The sequence below is a fragment of the Grampus griseus genome (assembly GCF_964374135.1).
Source record: "Grampus griseus genome assembly, chromosome: 8".
Classification (NCBI taxonomy): Eukaryota; Metazoa; Chordata; class Mammalia; order Artiodactyla; family Delphinidae; genus Grampus; species Grampus griseus.
Window position 1 is genome coordinate 108,665,631 of NC_139002.1, and position 24,928 is coordinate 108,690,558.

At 59.7% G+C, this 24,928-nt stretch overlaps 1 protein-coding gene across 3 annotated transcripts in view; it reads right to left on the reverse strand.

The window, feature by feature from the left end:
* The window catches only part of KCNQ1 (potassium voltage-gated channel subfamily Q member 1), a gene marked incomplete at both ends in the record, with an annotated part of 346,929 nt that overhangs the window by 275,643 nt on the left and 46,358 nt on the right, over positions 1-24,928 (reverse strand). For all 3 annotated transcript variants that reach the window (XM_082660290.1, XM_082660289.1, XM_082660288.1), the window contains one exon: positions 16,779-16,869. In XM_082660290.1, coding sequence (XP_082516416.1) covers positions 16,779-16,869 — 91 coding nt within the window. The remainder of the gene's footprint in view (positions 1-16,778; positions 16,870-24,928) is intronic.

The window sequence follows — 24,928 nt, forward strand, 5'->3', positions numbered from 1 at the left end:
CCACGTGCCGCGGAGCGGCTGGGCCCATGAGCCATGGCCGCTGAGCCTGCGCTCCACAATGGGAGAGGTCACAACGGTGAGAGGCCCGCGTACTGCCAGAAAAAAAAAAAAGCAAAATAAGTTTAAAAGACAGACTGTGCTAACACGAACGAATAGAAGGCCGAACAATGCAGATTTCAGAGCAAAGGAAGTTACCAGGATGAAGCTAAGTCACCAGGGTCAATTCATCAAGGGGACATACCATTCTAAACACTAAAGCACCCAATAACAAAGCGTCGAAATACACTGGGCAAAAACTCCTAGAAATGGAAGAATGAAAAGATGGATCCACAATCATAGGTGGAGAGTTTGATACCCACCCCTTCTCTCAACAATGGAGAGAACAAGGAGACAGAAAATCCAGCACGGATCCAGGAGCCCGCACAGCACTGCCGACCACGATGTCCTCACTGACGTTTACAGGACAGTCCTCCCAACAGCAGCAGATGGCACACGCGTCTCAAGTGTGCATGGGACACCTACAAAGATAAGTCTTAGGCTGGGTCATAAGACAAGTCTTCATAAATTTCTTTTTATGTCTTAATAAATTTTGAAAGAATCAAATCACGTTGGGTGTTTTCTCTTACCACAAATGAGTTAAAGTAGAAATCAATAACAGAAAGGTATCTTGAAAATCCCCAGATGTTTGGAAAGTAATACGCTTCTAACTAACCCATGAATCAAAGAAGAAATCAAAAATGAAATTAGAAAATATGCCAAATTGGAATGAAAATAACACAGTACATCAAAATCTGTGAGATGCAACTAAAGTGGTGTTTAGACTACCAAACACCTACATTAGAAGAGAGATCTTTAATCAACGACCTCAGCTTCTACCTTAAAAGCTAGAAAAAGGTGAGCGCATTAAAACTAAGCAAACAGAAAAAAAACAATAAAAACCAGAGCAGAAACCAATGAAATAACGAAAAAGAAAAAACATCCAATGAAACCCCAAGATAAAAGTTGGTTATTTCAGATCAACAAAATCACTAAAACTCTAGCCAGACTGATCATAAAAAAAGGAACTAATTACCAATATAGAAATGAGAGAAGAGACATCGTCACAACCCTACAAATGTTAAAAAAATAATAATGAGATATTATGAACTTTGTGCCAATCAATTTAACGTCTTAGGTGAAATGAACAAATTCCTTGAAACACACAGAATACCAAGGTCTACTCAAGAAAATAGATAACCTGAACATAATTATTAAATGCGTTTAAAATCTAGTGAACAACCTTCTCACAAACAGAAGTTCAGGCCTAGATGGCTTTACTGATGAATTCCACCACACACATAGGTTAGAAATAAGACCACTTCTACCAAATTCTTCTCTCCACACGAAGAGAGAACACTTCCCAGAGCACTCTACCATGCCAGCATCACTCTGACACCAAAACCAAAAACATTATAAGAAAACTACAGTCAATATCCCTCATGAACTTAGATGCAAAAGTTCATAGCAAAATTTTAGCAAATTAAGTTCAACAATATCTACAAAGGGTAATAATACAACGTGACCAACTGGGGTTTATCCAGAAACACAAGCTTGATTTAACGTCTGAAAAATCAATCAATATAATTCACCGTATTGAGACTAAAGGAGAAGAAAACATGATTATCTCAAGAGGTGTAGAAAAAGCACCTGACAAATTTCAACATCCATTTATGTTAAAACAAACAACTCTTAGCATTAGTATTAGAAGGAAAATTCCTCAGTCTAATAAAGGACATCTACGGAAACCTAGTAACATCACACTTGATAGTGAGAAACTAAACGTACTTCTGGGAAGGACTGAGAAGAAGGCAAGGATGTTCACTCTTCCCATCTCTATTAAACATTGTACTGGAGGGGCTAGCCAGTGCAATCACGCAAGAAAAAAAAATAGGCGTCCAGATCGAAAAGGAAGAGGTAAAATTGTCTTTATTTGCAGACATGATGATCGATGTAAAAAAAAAAAAAAATCAATGGAATCCACACAAAAAATCTACTAGAAGTAAAAATTGAGTTACAGAGGTATCAATATAAAAGACATATAAATACCAAAATTAATTACAGCTCTAAACACCATTGACAAGAGCATAAGAAAATATGAAAAACCTGGTATCTGACAAAAGAGGTACAAGGCCTTTCACTGAAAACCACAAAACATCTCTGACAGAAATTAAAGATCTACATACATGGAGAGATCTACAATGTTCGTGGGTCAGAAGATCTGATATCGGTAAGAGATTGATTCTCCCCCAGTGCATCTTGAGGTTCAATGCAGTCCCAAGCAGAATCTCACCAGGCTTCTTTGTAAAAATGGACAAGCAGCTTCTAAAATTTATATGGAAGTACAAAGGACCTGGAATAACCAACACAGCTTGAAAGAGAAGAGCAAAGGTGGATGATTTTCCTTATCTTAAGGCTTTTACAGAGCTGTAGTAATCGAGACAATGTGGTATCGGCATAAAGACGGACTAAAAGGTCAATGCATCAGAAACGCATCGCCAAAAAGAGGCCCACGCTTTTACGGTAAATTGAGTTTTTAAAAGGGTGCCAAGGTGACTCCCTGGGTAAGGAATACTCTTTTCAGTGTACGGCACTGGAACAACTGGACACTCACATAAAAAAATTAAGAACTTCAAGTGAAATAACACCATTTGTAGCAACATGGATGGACCTAGAGATTATCATACTAAGTGAAGCAAGTCAGACAGAGAAAATATCATATGATATCGCTTATATATGGAATCTAAAATATGACACAAATGAACTTATCTACGAAACAGAAACAGACTCACAGACATAGAAACCAGACTTGTGGTTGCCATGGGGGAGGCGGGTGGGGGAGGGATGGATTGCAAACTTGGGATTAGCAGATGCAAACTATTATATATAGGATGGATAAACAACAAGGTCCTACTGTATAGCACAGGGAACTCTATTCAATACCCTGGGATAAACCATAATGGAAAAAGAATATGAAAAAGAATGTATATATATGTATAACTGAATTACTCTTCTGTACAGCAGAAATTAACACAACTTTGTAAATCAACTATACTTCAATAAAAATAAATCATAAAAATTAAGAACTTCAACCCACAATTTACATGGTAGACAAAAGGTAACTCACGGACCTAAATGTAAGCACTGAAACTAAAACCACCAGAAGAAAACACAGAAGAAAACCTTAGTAATCATGTATTTGGTAAAGATTTCCTAAATATGACATTAAAAGCATGAAACACATAAAAAATGAAAAAGCAATGAATTTGACTTCATTAAAATTGAGATCTTTTAGTTTTTAAAAGACACTATTAAATAAAGGAAAAGGAAAGCCATAGACTGGGGCGGAAAATATTTGTAAAACATATACCCTTGCATCTAGAATATATAAAGAACTTTCACAACCCAGGAAATAAGACAAACAGATCCATTTTTAAATGAACCAAAGGTCTGAAAGACACTTCACCAAAGAAGTCATACAGAGGCCAATACACCACGAAAAGATCCTCAACATCATTAGTCATTTGAAAATGAAAATTAAACCACAAGGAGACGGCACTCCCCCACCTTATCAGATTGACTAGAATGGAAGAGACCAACCCCATCGAGCGCAGGTGAGGACTGCAGGGACTGAAACTCTCACGCGGCTGGCGGGACTTATAAGTGGTGTGACCACTTCGGAAAACAGTTTGCCAGTTCCTTAAGCGATTAAATAAACACCTACCATAGTGTCCAGCCATCCTACCCCTAGGTATTTACCTAAGAAAAAAGAAATACAAGTCCTAACAACGAGGTCCTACCGTATAGCACAGGGCGCTGTATTCAATACCCCGCGATAAACCATAATGGAAAAGAATACAAAAAAGAATGTCTATATATGTATAACTGAGCCACTTTGCTGTACAGCAGAAATTAACACAAGGTAAACCAACTATGCTTCAATAAAATATATTTTTTAAAAAAGAGGAAATACAAGTCCTTACAAAGACTTGAACACAAATGGACACACAACAGCTCAAGACGGGAGACGACCCAAATGCCCGCCACCATGTGAATGGATCACAGACTGGTTCGTCCACACAGCAGAACACAAGTCAGCCACGGAAAGAACGGCCCCTGGATACACGCAACCACCAGGACGAACCTCAGAAGAGCAACGTGCGGCACCAGACAGGAGCACGCACGCGTCTGTGATCCCCTGACCAGAGGACCCTGGAAAGGACAGACCAGTCTCTGCTGACGGGCAGGGCGGTGGCTGCCTCCTGAGTGGGGAGGGGCGGCAGGAGGGATCCCAAGGCCCTGAGGACACCTCTGGGGGTGACGGTCTCATGGTGTCCGACTGTGCGCTTTAAGTATGGCCGTCTATCACACGTCGATTATACCGCAATTGAAAGCTGGCTCTGGCTTACGTGAACAGAGTACGTAACCCAGACGCTACCACGTCTGTGCAGATCCGGCCATCGTGGCAAACCTGAGCCTGTCTGTCTGTCTGCTGCTCCCCCTTGCGTTTCAGGTGCAGGGGGCCCAGGTGCTGCTAACAGACTCCTAACTGAGGTCACTGGTTCCCAACTAAGGCGCCTTTGGTGGGCACTGACGGCCTTCCCATTTACTTCCCCAGCACCCCCACCCCAACCCTGCCAGGAGGAAGAGGCCACTTGTCCACCACCGTCCCTTTGGCCCTCAAGGCCCTCAGCTCTGGACTGAGAACCTGCATGCCGTCCGTGCCCAGACCACAGCCCCAGGCACCTGAGCTACCCACAGCACCGGGGCTCTAGGCTGAGGTCTGGAGAGGGTCGGGAATGCGTGCGGCCCACCAGGCGGTCTCGGGGGGATCTGGACCACCGCCACCTGGAGTTTCTCTGGTGAGGCCTGGGGCCCTGTGTGTGCGCATCCTGGCTCTGGGGCCTTGGAGAGCCACCGCCAACGGCAGGCCTACCCTGAAGCAGAAAGGGGGAGAAGCCTGGAGCCCGGGGCCTGCTGCCCCACTGCCCCCCGTTCTCAAGGTGGGGTGCAGAGGCCTCCAGCTCCCCGTTCACACAGCGACCAGTGACGGAGCTTATGACATGTTTGGCTCTCCAAACACTGGGGAGAAACCAGGAATTCTTACAAACTCCCCGGGACGAGAGAGCATCTTCCCAACGTCCCAGAGCTACTAAGTGGTCTAACAGATGTCCTCATTTAAAAGAAAATCACCTTGACCCTGAAATGAAGACAGAGCCCTTAAGCAAAAGGGGGATGCTTGGGGAAAGTTCAGGGGACCCCAACAGCAGGGGCTGAGCCCCGCTGCCCAGCACCCTGGAAACGGTGAGGTCACCAGGGCTCTGCGGTCACGTTCAGTCTTCTGCAGCCGGGTCCAGGGACCTCGCAGAGTCGGCAACGCTGAGAAATGAACACACACGACCCAGCCCAATCCCCACCGCCGAGGACCGCGGCCCCCGTCTCCGACCCTCCTGGCCGGGCTCAGAGAACGGTCGGTCGGGGAGAAGACACAGGCCCAGCTCAAGAAACTGAAGATGAAATAAAGACGCTGCCCGCCCCCCCTCCCACCCAGGTCTCCCCACTGCACTGTGTTCCGAACGCACAAATTATCCTCAGCCCATCACGCTCGGAAACTGACCAGACCATCGCCCGCCAGGAAAGGGGGCAGGCTGCACCTCTCAGCACACACTTGACATTTTGTTCCCGTCCAGGCTTCCCGTGCTGACAGTTTCTGGATTAAATGTGCAAATGGAACGCGGCCCCAAGGGCGTCCCGCTCCCTGCCGGCGAAGCTCCAGCCGAGTGTGCCTGTGTGCACGTGTGCGCGCAGACACGTGGATGTGCCTGAGTGTGCACGCCACGTGAGCGCGTCCACACGTGCGTGTCTGGGCGTGCATGTGCATCCCTGTGCACGCCTGCCTCTCTGCCAGTGTCCGGCTGGACCAGGTATGTTTTTACCAACCAGATCCTTCAAGCTGGGAAATTGGCACCACCAGCTCGCAGCAGCCCCGGCTTGGGCGTCTGCTCGGCACGGGGAAATTCTCTCAGCCCAGGGTGGCTGGGTCCACCTGGAAACGCAAACGTGACACCCCTGCTCCGAGCTTTGGGCCGGGGGTGTCTGTCTCGCAGCCGCCAGCCAAGGGGAAGTGAAACTGTCAAGGCCTGAGGCCCGGACTCGCCTTCCGGGGCAGCCAGAGGCCCCGGGGGATCGGCGCCTGCAGACCCACGTGTGTGAGCAGGGGAGCGTGGCCCCCGATTCCCACGACCCTGCGGAGGCCTGAGGGGTTCCCTGGGCCCCCTCTGCGCTCACGGGCGTCATCAAGGCCTCCTGAGCCCAGCTGGGGCTGCCGCCCAGGGGCCCAGAAGGAGCTGACAGGCAGCCCACTGGGCACATGGGACTGGCCCCGGTTGGGGGCATCTCCTGCCCGGTCACAGGAGAGGGCTGCCAGCAGCCGCCGCCCCAGGGGCCTCCACAGCTCCGCCTTCCACTCCCCCCACCCGGTGCCTGACCCACACGTAGCTGGGAGGCGGAAAATGAGCAAAGAGCAGCCGCTCCCGCCCCCCGACCCCGGCTCTGAGGTCCGTCTAGTGAGTCGGAGTCGGGGTCGGGGGCGGGGGGGGGGCAAGGTGCACGGGCAGCGGCCCCCCGACCCGCAGGGCTGCCCCAGACCCCTCCCCCCGCCCGGGAAGTCGCACAATGGCACACTTCAATGGGCGCACAGCCGGGGCCTCTGGTTCCCATTCTCCCTGACCTGGGGAAGCAGAGAACACGATTATAGCCCATCTGAATGCAGGCTCCTGGGGCGATCATTCTGGCACCTGCAAGCCCCCAGCCCCCGCCCGGGGGTGACAGCTGGCAGACCCCACCGCGCCGCGCACCCCACGGCCACGAGGCCCCGCCGGGCTCATCCCATTATCCCTGACGACTTCCCCAGGGCAGCCCCCACGTGGAGCGCCGGTGCCAGGCCCCCGCCCGCACCCGGCGACACGGCTGCCTGTTCAGCCTGATCCCCGTTATGTTATGTCAGCTGTTACCCCGCGCTTAAAACAAGGCCCTCCAGCTGGTCAGGGTCAGATGTAAAAACAAGCCCTGACAAAACCCGGCCCTCCAGCTACCCCAAGCCGGAGACCCCACTGAATGTGGCACTTAAAGACGCGCTTCTCTGCAGCCCCCGGGCAGAGCATAAAGGAAACACCTGTCCCGAGGACGGCACACTCTAATCCCGCCAAATCCCCAGTGGAGGGGCCCGCGGGCCGCAGCAGGCGCCCGCACCCCAACGTCCGACTTTGGTCCTGGACCCTCACGTTCTGGCGGGCGAGGCGGGACGGAAAACACGGAGCAGTCCCCCCATCTCCGCCCGGGCCAGGCCCACACCGCGGGGCGGCAGAGCGCCGCGCGGGACCCTCCCCCCGGGGGGCGGCCGATGGGCGGCCTGGGTGCAGGTGAAGACCCCCTTCCTGGACGGTTGACGCCTTCCAGACGGGCAAGAGGGACGCCTGGCCCGAAAGGCCCTCCTGCCGACACGGGAGGCCAAGCTCCCCGTCTGACCAGACCCCGACGCCCCCGCTGGTCCCCAGCCCCCTGCACCCCAACCGGGGGCAGCTCCGACTGACTCTGGTTACCAGCCTGGAGCTGAGTCTCCACAACCTCGGAAAAGGGTGAAGAAAAGAGGGGGGTACAGTGGGGAGAGCTGCAGGATGAGACCACCCAGACACCTGGCCGCTTTGGAGAGAAAGCCTTGGAGACCACGCAAACACACGCACACACGCGGACACACAAATACGCACGCACACGCATCGCGGGTGCCAGGAGAGGCCGTGGGCTCCCCCGTCTCCTTCTGCCCGAGGGAGCGGAGGCCGGCCCAGCAGCCTCCACCAGCAGGGTGGTCGTTCCTCCCTCCCGGGGCCTCTGGACCCAGCGGGACGGGCTTCCCCAAAGGGGGAGCCTAGGAGACGCTCCCAGAGCCCAGGGCGGACGGGGTGCCGGCCAGGGGCTCTCAGCAGGCTCCTGGCAAAGACACCCCGGAAGGCAGCTAAGACGCCGGCACCCACCTCACAGCACAGAGCTTTACAGCCTGAAAACAGGAAACACTGTAGAAACAAACAGACCCAGACCCGGTGGTTCACACAGCCGGGGGCGGGGGGAGCCCTGCAGGCCGGGCCCCGGCTGGTCTCGGGCCCCAGGGCCTCCACTTGACCTCGCAGAGTCTCCCCGGGACCCGAGAGCACCCGCCCCACCGCCCTGCTTTCCTTCAGGAGGAAACTCTGGGGGCCCGGGGGAAGTGATCTGGAGGAGGTGCCCTGCTTCCGGGGGGACCAGGGGCTGCAGGTGGACGTCCCCGTGCCCCCCTCGCCCCCGCCCCCTCCCTCAACCCCAGGTGGGGCCCTGTCCTCCCCTGCACGGGCTGGCTCAGGGCGTAAAACTGCCCGGCGGCCCCAGGGCGTGACCTGATTCAGGCCACTCGTGCGGGATCGGGTTACGTGTTTTTCGGGAAAGTTTCAAACACTTTGCAGTTTCCTCCACCTCCTGCCCAGGCCCCCCTCCCCTGGTTCTGAATCGACTTGATGGACAGGACAGTCCTGGCCCGGGACGGAGTGTGGGCTTCACAGAGGGCGCCTTTGTTAGCGAGCGCAAGTTGCCCTAGGACCTCTCCACCCACAGGGCCCGTGAGCCCGCGGAAGGTTCCGGTTACAGCCGAGGGTTCCCGTTTTCACGGCTCTCGCAGACCCCGCAAGAAGGAATGTCAGCTGTCCCCTCAGGAGCAGCTGCCCCTGGGCCAGGAACGCAGCCAGCCCTGGGGACGGGGACCCTGGCGGGCACAAACGATGGCCCCGGGGGTGGGGACAGCCCGAGCCACCACCCTGGGCCCCAGAGGGGGCCCCGCGAGCCTCAAGCCCTCGGCCTCTTCCTGCTCAGATGCCCTTGGGGCTGGGGGACCGTCCCCCTTATAAGGTAGGGACAGTGGCACTCGGCCCTGCAAGCCCAGGAGGGAGACCCCAAAGGGAGGGTCCAGGCCACTCCAGGCCGAGGAAGCCAAAAGCCCACAACCACACACACAATGAGGAAAAAAGGCCACAGGCGCTGGGAGAAGCGATGACACTCAGTGTGGATGGGGGCGGTGGCGGAGAAATGCCCTGGAGACACGAGAGGAAGTGAGGGGCCCGTCACAGGGAGCAGAGGCACGGGCCCCTGGTTTAGGGGGGGCTCAGGCCAATGTCCACAGAATCCCGGGGGTCGGGGTTCTCGCTCTCAGGGGTCCCCACCAAGTGGCAAAGGGGCTCTAGAGAATTAGCCGAGAGCCCTTGAGGGCAGCAGCTTCAAATTCTGCTAGGCGGCCCTTAAGCTTCTGTTCACGGACTCACATGGGGACATCGGGGTGACCCAGACCCGGGGGTGCAGGCGCTGCCTGGGTCTTGCCCACCCCACCTGGCACGGGGCGGACACAGCAGTCTGCCTCTCCCCAGACACGCACTGTCCAGGGTGGGGCCCTTCCTCACCTGCCCGAGGAGCAGCCCGGACCCCGACCCCCAGCTCACCCCCTCCCCCGTCCCCGAGGCCAGTGTCCCTCTATCCCGTCTCCCTGGGTCGGCACCGGGCAGGGCCTCAGAGGCACGAGCGAGGGGGCCCCTGTGGCCTGGAGCCGCGGGCCGCTCCACACCCCCAGGCTGCACGGTCAGACCCCGGGACACTTCAGCCAGCTCCGCTGGGCAGAAATATCTGGAAGGCAGACTGCGGTGCGGGGCTGTCCCTTAGCTTTCAGTGTTTCTGCCCCAAACCCAAGAGGCTCTGCTGTGCCCACGGAAAGTCGCTGCCCATGAGGCAGCCAAGACCCCCGCCCTAGAGAGGGACAAGTGGGACACCTGAGCCAGGCCAAGGCCCAACCCTGGCCTGGCGGGACATGCGTGTCCACACGCACACACACGTGTGCTCGCAGAAGGGCACCGCCACCGCCTTCCGGCTCCCGGGGGCAGGGTGTCAGTCCCTCCCCACGCTTCGGCGCTGGCCCCCTCTTACACAGGGCCCACGGGGAGGGCCCTGGGGACGCAGACATGAAGCCTGTGTCCTGCCCCCGAGAATCCCTGCTATTTGCACACAGACCCTGGCATGTTAGTGGGTGCACGAGAAACACTTGCTGGCTGAACAAACGCAGGCGAGGACACCCCTACCAGGGTGCAGGGAAAGGGTGGACTACATTCTGAGGCAGAGCAACAGACAAGGCCCAGGCAGTGGGAACCAGTCCTCACTGGGCAGCTCCTGTGTGCTGGGGACAGAGACCAAGGAGCTCAAGGCCCCGCAGTGGGGGAGATGACATCTTCCCAGAGCACTGGAGGACGAAGCCAGTGATGTCACTGGGCGAGCAGGAAGGCATCCCAGAAGCAAATGTACAGGAGCGGGGCTTTGTGGGATGTGTAGGAGTTCACCAAGCAGAGAGGAGACGGCTGGAGAAGAGCACTCCAAGGAGTAGGCGGCCTTGGAGAAAACAAGACCTTGGGGTTTGTTAATGAAAAATCTGGGCCACCCGCTGGTGCCCTGACATTGGGTAGGAGTGACTTAAGCTCTGTGAGTCTCATCCTCTCCACGTGAGTGAAGGACAGAGCAGAGGGCGTGCACGCAGCAGGCTCCCCAGGGGGGCCGCTGGCCCTGACTTAGCGTGGTCGTCTTTACTGGCATGTGAAGGGTGTAGAGAGCAGAAGCTGGGAACACGCGGGCCTGCAGAGGCCCGAGCTGAGTGTGAGCTGGGGCCGCCGGGGGGCTGCGGGGGGGGGGTTCTGAGGACAGAGCCTAGACTGCGTTCCTGAGAAAAGTGAGGCCCGCAGAGGGGCCCAAGGGGGCCGAGAGTCCCATGGAGCCTGGTTTTGCATCTGGGAAACTGAGGCCCAGGGGACAGGAGAGTCTCGCTCCATGCTGGGGGAGCCGGAGCCCCGGGGTGGGTGATCCAGCGGCGGGAGGGCTGGGTCACCGCCGAGGGGCCTGGGCCGGGGAGGAAGCCGCAGCAATGACCTCATCCCCTAGGCCTCCGGGCCGCGGCTCACGGGGTTTTTAACCGCAGCATCGCAGGACAATTCCCTGGTATGTTCCCCACCAGAAGGCATGGAATACGCGGTGTCTGTGTTGTGCTTTTGAGTGCCTCTCTCTTTGTGTGGGATTTGAAAAAGGAAGGAAAAAAAAACAAAAAAAAAACCCCCTCGATTTCAGAGACAAAAACCAGCCCCTCACCTGGGCCCAGCCTGGGTCTCTTATTCCAGAGAGCGGGGAGGGGAGTGTTTCTGCCACAGCAGCAGGACAGGGGGAGACACAGAAGAGCCACCCAGACCCAGAACTCGTCCACAGGCGCGCGTGCGCACAGAAACACGGGCACAGAGCACACACGCACGGACCCACGCACACACACGTGCGTGCACACGGCGATGTGCACGAGCAGACACACAAGCACACCGCACGCCTACATGCACAGACACACGTGCACACAGGCAGGCACACACACGTACGCACACACACACACACACACACCCAGGGCTTCCTGTGAATTCAGGAACCATGTTGGGAGCCGGCCCTGCAGCCCTGGCAGTGGCCCTTTTCCCCGGGAAACCACAAACAAGGCTCAGATCTCAAACGGGCCCATTCACGGCCCTGGGACAGACCCTGCAGCAGAGATGAGATTCCACCCAAAATGGCTTTTTCAGGCCCCCCAAATCTCCCTGGTTCAGCAGAACGCTTAATCCCTCGGAGGCCGCCCTGGGGCTCCCTCACACAGAGCTGAGATAACAGCTCTCTGGCCCCATAAAAGCGAGCGCATGAAAAGAAAGGAAGAAATATGGGCTCTCTGGGAAAACACAGCTTTGAATGACTTTTTCTCCACCATTTAAGCATCGTGCTGCTCTCGGAATCCTGTGTGGAGCCCACGCTCGGCCCCTCCTGGGCTCCCGGCTGCGGTCTGGCTCCGCTCGGAGCTCTGGGCCGGGGCCAGCGGTGCCCGCGATCCGCGGACAACAGCGCCACCTGGTGTCCCGCGGCCCCTCCCTGGGCCGCCTGCAAACACCCGCCCCCGCGGCCCCCTCCCCAAACCCGGTCTCCCTCCGCCTGGGGGCTACCCCGTCCCCACCCCGCAGGCCGCCACCTCCACCGAGAGCTCCGGGGCGCTGCGCCTGCCCGGCCCACCTGAGGCTGCCCGCTGCAGGAGGGTCCCTGCCGGTCCCCACGACCCCCCAGCACCCGTTTACCTCCTCCTTCCCCTCTCAGGGCAGCTCCTCCTCCAGGAAGCCCTCAGCATCCCCGCAGACAACCCCCCCACCCCCCTCCCCCAGTGCCTCTTCACCTCTTACCTCCTTCCCGTCCCCACCCCGGACATAACTCACATCTACCCCGGAGGCTGGGCCCGGGGCGGCCTCATTCCTCCCAGTATCCCAGACGCCCCACACCCGGCATGGCCATGACTCCAGTGGCAGCTGGATACGGCCAGCTTAAACCCACCGCAAAGGATCCGTCTCCACAGGCCAGTGAGTTAGGAAACCCTTGGAAACCTTGCAAGGCCATCAAAAGGTTATGTCTGAGGCCATGCTGCTCAAGCCCTCCGTCCTGCAGGTGGGGAAACCGAGGCCCAGGACTGCACACAGTGCAGCTGAGGTGCCCCCCGGGGCCGCTCTGGGCACGTGGGCTCAAAGGAGGGGTATCCAAACCCCAGAAGCACCATTCTGGGCCTGCGGAGGGGTCGCAGCCCCTGGGGCCCTGCCTTCAGGGGTGGGGAACAGAGCAAGGAGACAGACCCTGTGACTCCCCCCTCCCTCCCGCAGACCCCTGTCACACCCAGACCGCTGGGGCAGGAGCCGGGTGTGCCGCAGGAGGGACGGGGACCGCGCAGAAGGCGGTTAGGGAGGGGGTACTGAAGCAGTGACGGCCAAGTCGAGGCCTGACGGGAGGAGAAGCCGGTCCTGTGACATGCCGAGCGGAGCACGTGCAAGGGCCCCGAGGCGGCCGGGAGTGTCCAAGGGTCAGCAAACAGTGCATCAGAGCGGAGGGGAGCATGGGGGGGGGGGGACAGACATGCGGGCGGTGCCGGGCGAGCAGCATTTGGGGGCCTGAGAGGCCCAGCCGATCCTGAATGCCACCGGGAGCTTCTAGAACGATCAGAGTTTTGTTCTGGGGAGTCGCCCCCGCAACCAATGGCTGCTGTGTGGAGAGGACTCCTGGGGGGACGCGAGGGTGGCACCGCGCAAGGTGCTGATGTGAGAGAACGGGGGTGGACGAGGGAGGCGGCACAGGGTCTCTCCCCTCAAAGGGGTGGGACGGGAGATGCGACCACAGCGGGGGGCCTCTGCTTGGAGCAGGGGAGCTCCGGGATGACCGCTGGCACACGCATCCCGGGCCCCCGAGAGCGAGGGGTTAGGAACGCACCCCCAGCTTGGGCCGAGCCCCCATCCTCAGCAGGGGAACGGTGCCCGCACTGCAGAGAACGGCCACCAGGTGGCACGCGGGCCTCACAGATGCCGGGACTGAGGGTGGAGGTCGGTGCTCAGCAGGGAGTGGGCGGGCAGGGGCGGGGTGTGGGGGGGTGGTGGCTGCCGGGCAGGGGGCTGCCGGGACTCGGGGGCCGGGACGGCACCACGAAACCTGCGAGGAGACCTGTCTGAACGTGAGAGCACTGACTGGGGAGGGAGGTGCTCCCGGCCAGGCCAAGGGGAGAGTGGAGGCTGGACCAGGGGAGGCCCGAGGCCGCCAGGGTCTGCCCCCACCCCCAGGGCGGTCCTGGGGTGACCCCCCCACCAAGGGTCTGGTTTCAGTGGCGATTCCCGGGCCAAGAGTCTATGCGGGCTTCACCCGGCCCATCCCAGCTGCACCCAGAGGCCCTGCATGAGATGCCCAAGGATTTGGCACCCGAACTCAGGACCCTCGGTGCTGATGCAGGGCCCGGGGCGGCAGGGTGCACACAAGGGCGGTCCCTGGGATGCTTTACATCTAAAAACCTAAGAGTAAACCTCCCAGCAGAGGAGGAACTGACCCCAGTCACTCAGGGGGCCTTATGGGCTGAACTGTGTCCCCCGCAAATCCCTATGCAGAAGCCCGAACCCCCAAGTCCTCAGGATGTGACTGTTTTTGGAGCTGGGCCTTCAAAGAGGTGAGGAAGGTAAAATGAGGTCACTAGGGTGACCCTAACCCCACAGGACTGGGGTCCTTATGAGAAGAGGAGGTCAGGACACAGACACACACAGAGGGACGACCCCGTGAGGACACAGGGAGGAGACGGCTGTCTACACGCCGAGGAGAGAGGCCTCAGGAGGAACCAGCCCTGCCCACACCTGGATCTGGGATTCCAGCCTCCAGGACCAGGAGATAATACATCCTGTCGTTTAAGCCGCCCGGGCTGTGGACTTTGTTACGGCCCCAGGAGACCTACACAGGGGGCGAGCGGCCAACCAGGCCCCTGGGCCCAGCACCACCAGCACTTACATTTGGTAGAACGGCAGCCTTGGAATCTGGGCCCAGCCCGGCAAGGTCTTCCTGGCCCCTTCCAGCCACTGCCTCTTGAACCTCAGTTACCTTGGCCACGAGGAGACCCCAGGAGCAACTCGCAGAGCAGACGTGCTTTGTGCGGTCTGGGCAGGGGCTCAAATCACCCTGTGATAACCCAAAACGCCAGACACCCCCCAACTTTCTCCACTCTCTCCCTGCCCCCCACAGCTCCTCCCCTGCAGTCTGGGAGGTGGGAAGGAGGCCGGCCAGAGGGAAGGACAGTCCCCCGCCTGGGAAGCAGACACACGGCCGGCCAGGGCACCCGGGATGCTCACAGCAGAGAGAAGCACCTCCGGCTCACCCAGAGGGAGATGACCCCTGGCCTGCCCCAGGGCCTGCCCAGAGCAGGGGTTTGGGGACATCTCTCTGCAGGCCAAGAGTAACCGTCATACTGCCCGAGGGCACTTCTGCAAGGAGCTGCGGCCTCTGGGGCCTTGGCACGGACCTGGCTGGCACCCGGGTTACCTCCATAGGTCCTCAGGACCAGGCGAGCAGGGGGAAGCCTCCATGACCCCAAAAGGCCCTCCGTCTTGCTGGGATGGCGGCCGTCCTACTTTTCAAACAAGTCCCTACCTTTATATGAGAAAGTATAACCCAATAGGACAGTAGAAACAAAATGCCGGGACAGTTATCCCGGGAAAGCAAGGACATCCGCCGACACCTCCACAGAGGCAGGAAAGACACCCGAAAGTCAACACCATCACTTTAGAATCATGTCCTCTCATTGGACTTGAAGGACTGCCCCCCCCCCCGCACACCTCTCTGCCCGGGAGGGCACATTCCTTCAGAGGAGGCACAGGGAGCCCCCTTACCCCTGGCCCGGTAAGCGGAGTGACTGACAGATGCCAGTCTCCACACCTGAACAGCACGCTAGACCAAACCAGGCAGCGGAATTCCAAAGTCAGAAAACTCTAAAGGACCAGAGGAGAAACTCCCGCACACAATAACAAAACAGAGGCCGTCACAGGCTGTACAAGCGACAAGAGCAAAGGCTTTTCCGAGACACCAAAATAGCCTCCAGGAAACGTAATGGAAGAGAAGCTCCCGTCTGTGGCGGCAACTAACAACAACCACCATTATCATATTAAACATAATAACAACGACGGTCTAAAAGCCACATCACGAAACCATAAAAGCCTCCTGGGTAGAACAGACACGGCTTGACCATGGACAGAAAGACCCCACCCCAGAGAGATGTCGGTCTCCCCAGATGCATTCATCAAACACCATCGGGTTTTTTCTGGGAGGCAGACAAGCTGATTGTGAAGGTCACTGGGGAGAACAAACAAACAGGAAAGAATTGCCCCTGAAAGAGAAGAGCTGGGCACGGATATTAACCGCGTGGCAAAACAGGTTTGAGTGCAGATATCAGCAAAGCAGCATGGCTGTGGGAGAGAGGCGCGGACAAGCAGCCGTGGGCAGAACACGGGGGTCCCAGAGCAGAGCCGCTGGCATCTGGGCATCTGGTTCACAACAAAAATGGCTCCTCAAATCGGGGAGCAAAGACACACTTTGGAGTAAGTGGTGCTGGGAGGGGGCAGACGAGAGGGACAGAGCGAGAGCGAATCTGACCTTCACGCCGGGATGTGCCCACTGCCGTCAACAGCTTAAAACCACACGACTAACCCGGACGAGTGCTTGAGGCAGCTGTGGCTGTTTCTCTATAACCTGAGAGGGGGAAACTCCTGTGACCCAAAATCCAGAAACGTCAAAGGGAAAGTGGAGCCGACGGCATGCAAATAAAACAGGCACGGCCTCAAGGCCACGTTACGAGGACTTGGGGACCCAAGCTTGCAGCCATCAGTTGGCCAGGGCTGGAGGCAAGCTGGCCAGAGGCTGGGGCAGGGGCTGAGACACCTGCAGGGTCCGAGTACCAGCCAGACCCGGGGCCACGGCGCAGGCCGAGCAGACCACAACCCCGGCTCCTTGCGCCCGCGTCCTCCTGTCCTTCCTTCCTGGCCCAGCTCAGAAGCCCCCTCCTCCAGGAAGCTCTCCCAGACCACCAGGCCCCGGGGTCCTCCCATTCTTTGGCCTTCTCAGCCTGACGGCCACATCCTGGCAGGTGAGGGTGCCAGGGTAGGGCGTCCCCACACCTCTAGTCCCCCAGTATCAGGGCGAGCCTGTAGAGCCAGCCAGCAGGGGGGCTCCGGCAGAGGGGTGTTTTGTGGGTGGGAGAGGCCAGGAGCAGCTGGCTTCACCCCCTGGTCCACACGCCTGGGGGATGAGAGTGCAGGGCCCCTCACGCAGCTACGTACCATCCAGAAGAGGGTCCCCGTGGCCAGGGCGACATACTGCTCGATGGTGGACAGCACGCTGAAGATGAGGCAGACCAGAACAATGAGGAAGCTGCGGGACAGGAGGACACGCAGTCAGCGCCCGCGCCAGGATGCCCTGCCCTCCCCGCTCAGACGCGGCCCAGGCCCGGGGAGCAGGCCCTGCCCTCCCCGGGTCTGAGGGTTCCAAGGGCCGCCAACCCTGACTGCCGACCGTCAACAGTGCACAAAGTGTGGCAAGCCAAAGGCATGTGACGCCACCCGGCCTCGAAGGGATGAGCTCTGACCCAGGCTACGGTCTCTAAGGTGTCCAGGACGGAAATCCACAGAGCAGAGAGCAGCCTGGTGACCTCCGGGGCCACAGGGGCCTCCTTCGGGGGAGGGGAACGTCCTGCACCTGCACCTGCACGTAGAGGTGGTGGCCGCAGGGCTCTGTGGCCGTCCGGACAACCAGGGCAGCGCGCCCAACACCAGCTCAGGGCTTGCAGCACAGGCGCCAGGAGCGGGCGTCTCCTGCAGCCGCTAACGGGGCGTCACCAGAGCCTGGGCTCCCAGGCGGGAGGCTGCTCTGACGCCTGCCTTCCCCTCCCCATCCCGGGGGTGGGGGTGTGGGGAGGCCAGAGGTGGAGCCCACGGAGCTGAACAAAGGGAAGGCGGCAGCCCCTGCCCCCGGGGCCAGCTCCCAGGCTCAGCCCCCCTCCCACCCCATCCCTGCACAGAGGGGCTGCTCTGATCACACCCGAACCAGTAAGGCTTCCTGAAGGCAGACCCTCGGGCCCTTCCCTCCACGTCCCTGGATGAGACCAGGCCGAGCCCCCAGCCCTCCTCCTGCCTGGGAAGAGGACAACTCTAGCGGGGGCTCCAAGCACTCTCTCCAGGTGGGTCCTCGCATGGCCCCGGGGGTGCAGATGTGGAGACAGCTCTCTGGGCCCACGCCACGGAGCCCTGGCCCTCTCCCCACCGAGATCCTGCTGTCTGCAGTTGCTTTCACCCCCCATCCCCACACGCCTGCCCTGTGCCCACTAGGAAGCCCACTGCAACTCCCCCACTGCCCCACTCCTCCCCACTCCAGCCCACCTTCCCTCCCGGCCCCTCAGAGTCCGCTGAGAACAGGCTGCCCGACACAGACCACACCCCACATTTCCTGGAGGAGACAGGACCCGGGCCGCCCAGATGCTCCTCCCTGCCTGGGGAGCCCCCCCCAAGACCCGGCTGCTCTCCCGCAGCTCTCGGGGTTCCCTCTAACAGCTCTCGTCTCCACCTCTCTCCTGGTGCCTCACACAGGCTGGGTCAGCTGGACCCACAGAGCCGGGTCCCAGCCACCCCTCTGCACCCTGCCCCTTCGTCAGCCTCGTCTCTTGTCCTGACCACAGTGCTTGCCTCCACCCTGGGCCCCAGAGTCCACCCTGCCCGGCCACTGACTGAGCCCTCAACATCACCCCCACATGACACCACAGTGACCCTGACCCCAGCTCCTTCCCAGCATGCCCCGCCCCCCGCCTGCCTCGGGGCCTTTGCACCTGCCAGTGCCCCGCCTGCAAGCTCCGCACCCTCACCCGCAAACGGGACCCAACGCTCACCCCCACGTGCCTCCACCTGTGTCCTTCATGCTCACATATCGCCGCCGGGCCTGGGGCCTGTTTGTCCCCTTCTGCGCCGTCCACCCCCAAGACCACGAGCCCCCAGAGGAGGGCTGTGGGGTGCCACCCCCGCCACACCCCACGCCGGGGACGGGGTCTGGCGCACAGCAGGTACTCAGCCCGCACCTGCTCAGGTGCACCTCCATCGAGTCCCAGCTCCCTCCTCCGTCCCTCCCACGCTGGCCCTTCCTCTGCGCCCCGCCCTCCTCTCTTCGGGGTACAGCCTGGCTCACACCAGCCCCCGCCAGGACGCTGGACCCGAAGCACAGTCTGAACGCAGCCCCGAGTCCCGCAGCGGCTCCCAGCAGGACCCCGGGAGCCGCAGCCCTCGTTTGGCCTGGGGCCTCCCGGGATGGGAGACGCCAGCGCCCCAGGGCCCAAGGCCGCCTCAAGCCTCCCCAGTCCATACACCCGGTGCCACCCCCAGGACCCTGCACGCCCACCACCCACTCTGCCCGACTGCAGACTCGCCTGCCAGCTCAGAAGGGCGTCCAGGCCCGCCCAGCCCCCAGGGAAGCCCTTTAACAGATGTAGCCGTGCCTCCCTGCTGGGACCTGAGGGCATCCCTTGTGTGGTGACTGAGACCCTGGGCCCCCACCTCAGGAAGCTTTCGATCTCAGGGGGACACAAGCGAACCCTGGCTGGCAGAGCGAGTGCCTGGCTGGCCCGACTGTCCCTCAGGCACAGAGCTCACTTGCCCCCGGCCCACACCCCGAAGCCCCGTGAGTCCCAGGGCCTCGCTGCCCGGCTCAGCCGAGAGAAACCAGGGCAGGTGAGGTCCCCCAAGGAGGGAGGTGCCCACCCCACCCCACCCCTGCCCCCAGGCCCCCTGGGTGTGGAGGCAGCCACACAAAGAAGCCACACTGCCTACAACGCGGTCCAGGCTGCTTCCGGGCCTCAGTTCCCCCGTCGACACAGCCGGAGCCACGGCCCGCGGCCACTGCCTCTCAGGCCAGTGGACATCGGGCAGGGACTCAGGGGTCAGTCCTGTGGCTGCCCAAGGCTGGGCCCAGTGTCCCACCTCGTGCCCTCTCCTCCTGAGAAGATGGGCAGAACCCGCCCGCCCACGGCCCGTGGGGGTACTTCAACCACTCCCCGTCGGGCCCCAGGAAGCCGTCCGGGGACAGATGCCACAGATGCTACGTACGGGGAAACAGGGGCTCGGGCTCCACGCTTCCCAAGGGTGACTGAACCTCGCGTGGTCAAACCACGGAGGTCACGAGGCCAAGGCCCGGGGGTGGGGGCGGGGAGCACGACACGCATGGTCTCATCTCTCTCTGACCACCCCCGCCCCGAGGGACATTTGCGATGACACCCAGGGTCTGCCAGGTGATCCAGGACAATCCCCCAGATCCAGATCCTTCTCTTAGCCACACCTGCGAAGCCCCCTTTTCCACACACACTCACACTCAGATCCAAAGGTCAGGACACCAACATCAGGGCTGACCCGCAGTCCCCACGTCAATAAAACCGGCCTCAGCTCTGAGTCACGTGCCCTGTGCCCCGCACCACTGTCCCCAAGCCTGCGGCGACCCGCAGCCAGGAAGGTGAGGGCCGGGAGGGGAGGGGGCCGGCCCGGGCCAGGCCTGGACCCAGGTCTTTGGGCCCCACTGCCCAGCGCTCGCCAGCCTCCACGGCCAGGATGTGCTCGAAAAGTTCTGAATTCCCTGCCGTCTCCTGTCTCCCAAGGCAGACGAAGCAGACGGAGCCCAAAGCGGCGCATCGTGGTGGGCGCTGCATGTGCTGCCAGGCGGCAGCTTGGCCGTGCTCTGGGGCCTAGGAGGCCGCCGTCACTCTCCTACAAGGCCTGTCCTTGTATGACTCTTGCTGCCAGGGTGGCAACCGGCCGTTCGCTGTCGCTGTTAGGATGACCCCGGACAGAAAGCAGAGCGAGGGCGTGTTAGAACCGCGTGCCAGGCCGGGGCACAGAGACCCCGGGCGAGGCCTGGGGAGCGTCCTGAATGGGCTGCAGGTACCACGGCTGCCGGGAGACCTCTTCTACTCGCTGCCCTGTGTCTGGCTGCGCTCAGGGGGCCGGGGGAAGGGTGACTGAGCCTTGCCAAGGAGGAAGGTTCTGGCCAGAGAAGCCCTGCCTGGGGCTGTGGACAGGCCTGCATGGAGGGTGACAGCAGGGCGGGTGCCCTCACCCCGAGCTCCGCTCAGAGGTGCACGGAGACCCCCCGCTCTGTGCGCCCAGAGGCTGAGGCTCTGGGTCAGAGCGCGGGGCCCCTGCCCGGGAGCTCCTCCCCGGGGACCCGGCTGGAGACGGCTTTCCCTGGAGATCAGGGGGTTTGGCGTTCACGATCTCTCCACACTTTGCTAGTCTCAGCCTTGCTGCATTCTGAAGGCTAAACAGCTCTTCAACTATTCGCACACGTCGTGCTAGTTTCAGAAAGAATCCCTTAACAAAGGCGATTCTTGTCCCCTCCAACCTGTCCTGCGTGGGGCCCGGAGCCTCAGCGATGCCAAGAGAGGGTCCCTGCCCTTCGGGGGCCCGCAGCAGCCTGAGGCGCCTGACACCCCCCTCCTGCCTCTGTGGGGCTGGCCACCACCTGTCCATTCCAGCTCACCTCCCAAGGCCCCAAAACCAGGCAGCCACAGACCCCAGGAGCTGGGAGACAGAGGTCCAGGGAAAGAAGGAAACCACCCTGCTCTTTGGATGGGGCGTGGGGAGCAGGGCTGCGGGGGAGAAGAAGCCCCTTCGGCCCCCAGTGCTGCTAGATCCAACTTCCCAGGAGGGCATGTGCGTGCCCGAGGGAGGTGGCTACAGCCAGGGGGAGGCAGCTCCGGGCCCGAGGACAATGGCCTGCTTGTGCCCTGACGGCTGACCCGCCCCGGGCACTGCGGCCGCCAGCCCCCGCCCCGAGGGACGTCCGGAACGTTATCGGACATCATTTCGGGATCTGTGGCAGCAGGTGCCCTGGAAACACAGAAGAATGCAGGAGCCGTGCCAGGGCCGCGGGCCGCAGCTCAGCGGGAGGGCGCTCCAGGCGCAGGAGGCGGGCTGCAGACTGCACCCCCTTCAACCCCCGCAATGGGCTGGGACCCCCAGTACCTGGGACTGGCGGGCTCACCCAGGCCGGCGCCCCGCAGAGGCAGGGCGTGGGCCGGACCCTCGGGGAACCTACGTGAGTCTAACCGTGACGGTCTCTCCAGCCCACAGGGAAGCCTCTTTCAACACCGGGATGTTTCCCAGTGACGTTGAAAATGTGAACACACTTCACGTGCAAAGGGCCTGTGGCCTGTTCAAGGCGCCCTCAGAACCCAGACGCGAAAGACCTCAGCCTTCGGGCTCCCCGGGCTCTGAGCTGAGATTCCGGGACACTGAAATGCGGCACTGGGACGAATCAGAGAACGGAAGATGTGCCGTTACCTGTGTGCTCAAATTATTCAATGTATAAAAATTACGTACTTTGAAAAGCTCTGTCGGTCCAGCACGATTCTGCCCCTACGAGGTGCCTTTGAGAATCATCAAATCCACAGACACAGAAAATAGGCTGCTGGGGGCCAGGGGCTGGGGAAGGGGATGGGAAGTGCGTGTTTGATGGGGACAGAGTGTGTCCGTTTGGGAGGATGAAGTTCTGGGGATGAGCGGAGTGACGGCTGCACAGCAATGTGAGCGCGCTTAGTGCCACTGAGTTGTGCACTTAGACATGGTTACAGGATAAATTTTGTTACATGTATCTTAACACAATTTTTTTAAAGTTAAAAAAAAAAAAAAGGGAACTAAGTCAATGACTTCTATACACAAGCCCTGGATGGCAGCCGGTGTTTGACAAAGGCTATAAATGAGGCTGAGCGAGGTTCAAAAACCCGCCCACTCTGCCCGGACCTTCGGGCGATAACAGACAGAGGGCTGGTCCAGTGGCCTAAAGCTCCCGGCCGAACTTCGGAACGCGTGATTTAACAGACTAGCTGCTGACGTTCAAACCCCAGCCGTATCGGAGGGGCTCCTCTTTGTACAAAAGTCACCCTGAAAGATAATAAACACCTCCGAACAAACAGAGGACAGGTAGCCCCACTCGGGCCCCGGGGCTGGTGAGCCAGCGCCTGGACGTATCCCCCGTGGCACTGGACCCCCCTCTGGTCCCACCAGGGCTGTCCCCGGGGTTGGGGGCAACACTGCCCAACAGGATGCCAAGACCCCGCGCCCGCTGGTCCAGCCCACGCGCAGCACTGCTCTGGGTGGGGCTGGGCCGGGCACGTGGCAGCTCACACCTCAGGCCCAGGTGCTGGGTGCTACGCACAAGCTCCCCACCACACCCCGTGTGGAAGGTGTCGTATCACCCCCCACAAGGAGATCGAGGCCACAGCGAGGCGGGTCCCGGTTCCAGGCTGTGGGGCTGCCCCTCCCGCCCACTCTGTCCAGCCCTGAGAGGGCCCTGGATTGTACAGCAAGAAGCAAGGGGACCCCAAGGCTCTGGGACAGCAGGTACACGCCCAGGGCCGGCCAGCCCTGGGGCCCCCTGCCCAGCTCCAACTTCAAGGCAAGGACTGAGCCTCCCCCTTGGGCAGGGGACCCCATTGCCAAGGGCCAGGGTCCCCCAAGAGGGAACGCCACATCCCAGCCTGAGCCACAGGGTGCGAGGGCGCTGTCCTGGGCAGGCGGGGGGTGGTGGGGAATAGCGGGACTGGACCTCTTCCAGCTTCTGGGGGCCCCAGGCATCCTGGGCTCGTGGCCGCATCCCTCAGGCTCTGCTCCATCATCATGGGGCCAACTCCTCCGTGTCTGTTTCTTCTGTGTGTCTCTTATGAGGATGCCTGTCACTGGATTGGGGCCCCCTTCCCCCAGGTATCCAGGATCATCCCCCCCCTCAAGACCCTTAACTTATCACCCTTGCCAAGACGCTTTTTCTACGTAAGGTCACGTTCGCAAGTTCCAGGGGGCCTGACATCTTTGGGGGCCGTCATTCAGCCTCTATAACATAGAGAGCGTTTTAATAAACCAATAAACTGCTTAGGGTGATGATATCTATGAGTGAATCTTCAGTGAGCTTTCAAAAACCAGCATCAGGTATCTGGTAAAACACATGTTAGTGTCACGATTTTTAAAACAGTCCAAGATAGGTTTAGAGTTTCCTGCTCACCTTGTCACTATGTCTGCAAAGACCCTCTTTCCAAATAAGGTCACAGGCTCCAGGGATTAGGACGCAGCCATGTCCCTCCGAGGTCACCACTCGGCACTGCACCATCCAAACGACATCATGCCACGGAGCGAAAGGAGCCGGAGTGGCAGTCGACCCAGCCCAGGTGAGGCTCAGCGCCCCAGGGACCCCCGCACTTCTCACCCAGGACCACAGCAGCCCCCCCACCCTGTCTCCCCACCTCGTGCCGGGCAGGGTCCAGGCCAGGACTCCTGACCAGGGCTTCCACGGGTCGCCCCCCACCCAGCCTTCCCCCGACCAACTCTGAACCTTCCACGGGGCTTGTTCAGAGGCACCGAGTCTCGTTCTTTTACGAGGTTCACTCGGGCGATGCGAGACCCGTAGCTAGACGGAGGCCTTCCACAGCCTTGTGGGGTTTCAGCTGACACTTCTTCTGAAAGTGAACTGGGCTAGGGACCCCGGAGACACAGGACCTCACACCTTGTGCTCCGGCTGGGCCCTCACGTGTGCCTGTGCACACAGCACCTCCCTAAAGGCCAGGCCTCCACTGCCTGGGGGCCACCACCACCGGGGGGCCACCAGGACTGCACCGGAATCTTCAGCCCACACCCCACTGGTCTCCCTGCCCCAGTCTTTCAACGTCCACTGGGCGGCTGGGGCAATCCTGGGAAAATGCAAATCCCACCAGCCCCTCCCAAGCTAAAGATTCTCCAATGAACTCTGAACTCCAAACCCACTTTCCTGGGCTTCCCCGCAGGGGGCCGGCCTTCTGATGCCACCGCTGGGCCCTGTGGGCCCTGCCCCACTCTCATCAGACCACTGACCACCTGCTGCCCACTCTTGCCCCAATAGAGCAAAGGCTCCCCAGGCAGAGGCCCATCTGCCGATGTTCCCCTTTGAAGGCCCCGTATGGGGCTTGGTACATGAGTGTTTGTTGAATGACTCACTGACTTAATGAATGTTTTAGGTTGAACTCAGGAGCTCAGTGGAAAGAATTCTCAGTGCCACCTCCTCCATGTAGGCCTCCAGGGTCTATCAAACAGTGAGATCCTTTCATGCCCTTCTTTTCCTCCTCGCCCTGCCCTGCCACATCCCCCCCCACCACGGTCCCAGTCAAGCCCCTACAGGGCTTCCAATGGGCCAGGACACCAGGCAGCTCTCCACATACGCCCCCCTCCACCAGACTGCATGCCAATAGTGCCAGGCAGAAAGGAGCCTCCCGGGGGCGAGGGTGGGCTCTGACGTGAGCTGGGAGCAGGCACGGCCACCCCTACTGCCAGGAGTGCACCATGACGCACTGGGTGAGGGCTCTGAGGGCCGTGGTCCAGCTGCCCGAAGTCGGCCCCAGAGGCAGCAGGGATAGGCTGCCCCAGGAGAAGACCAACTC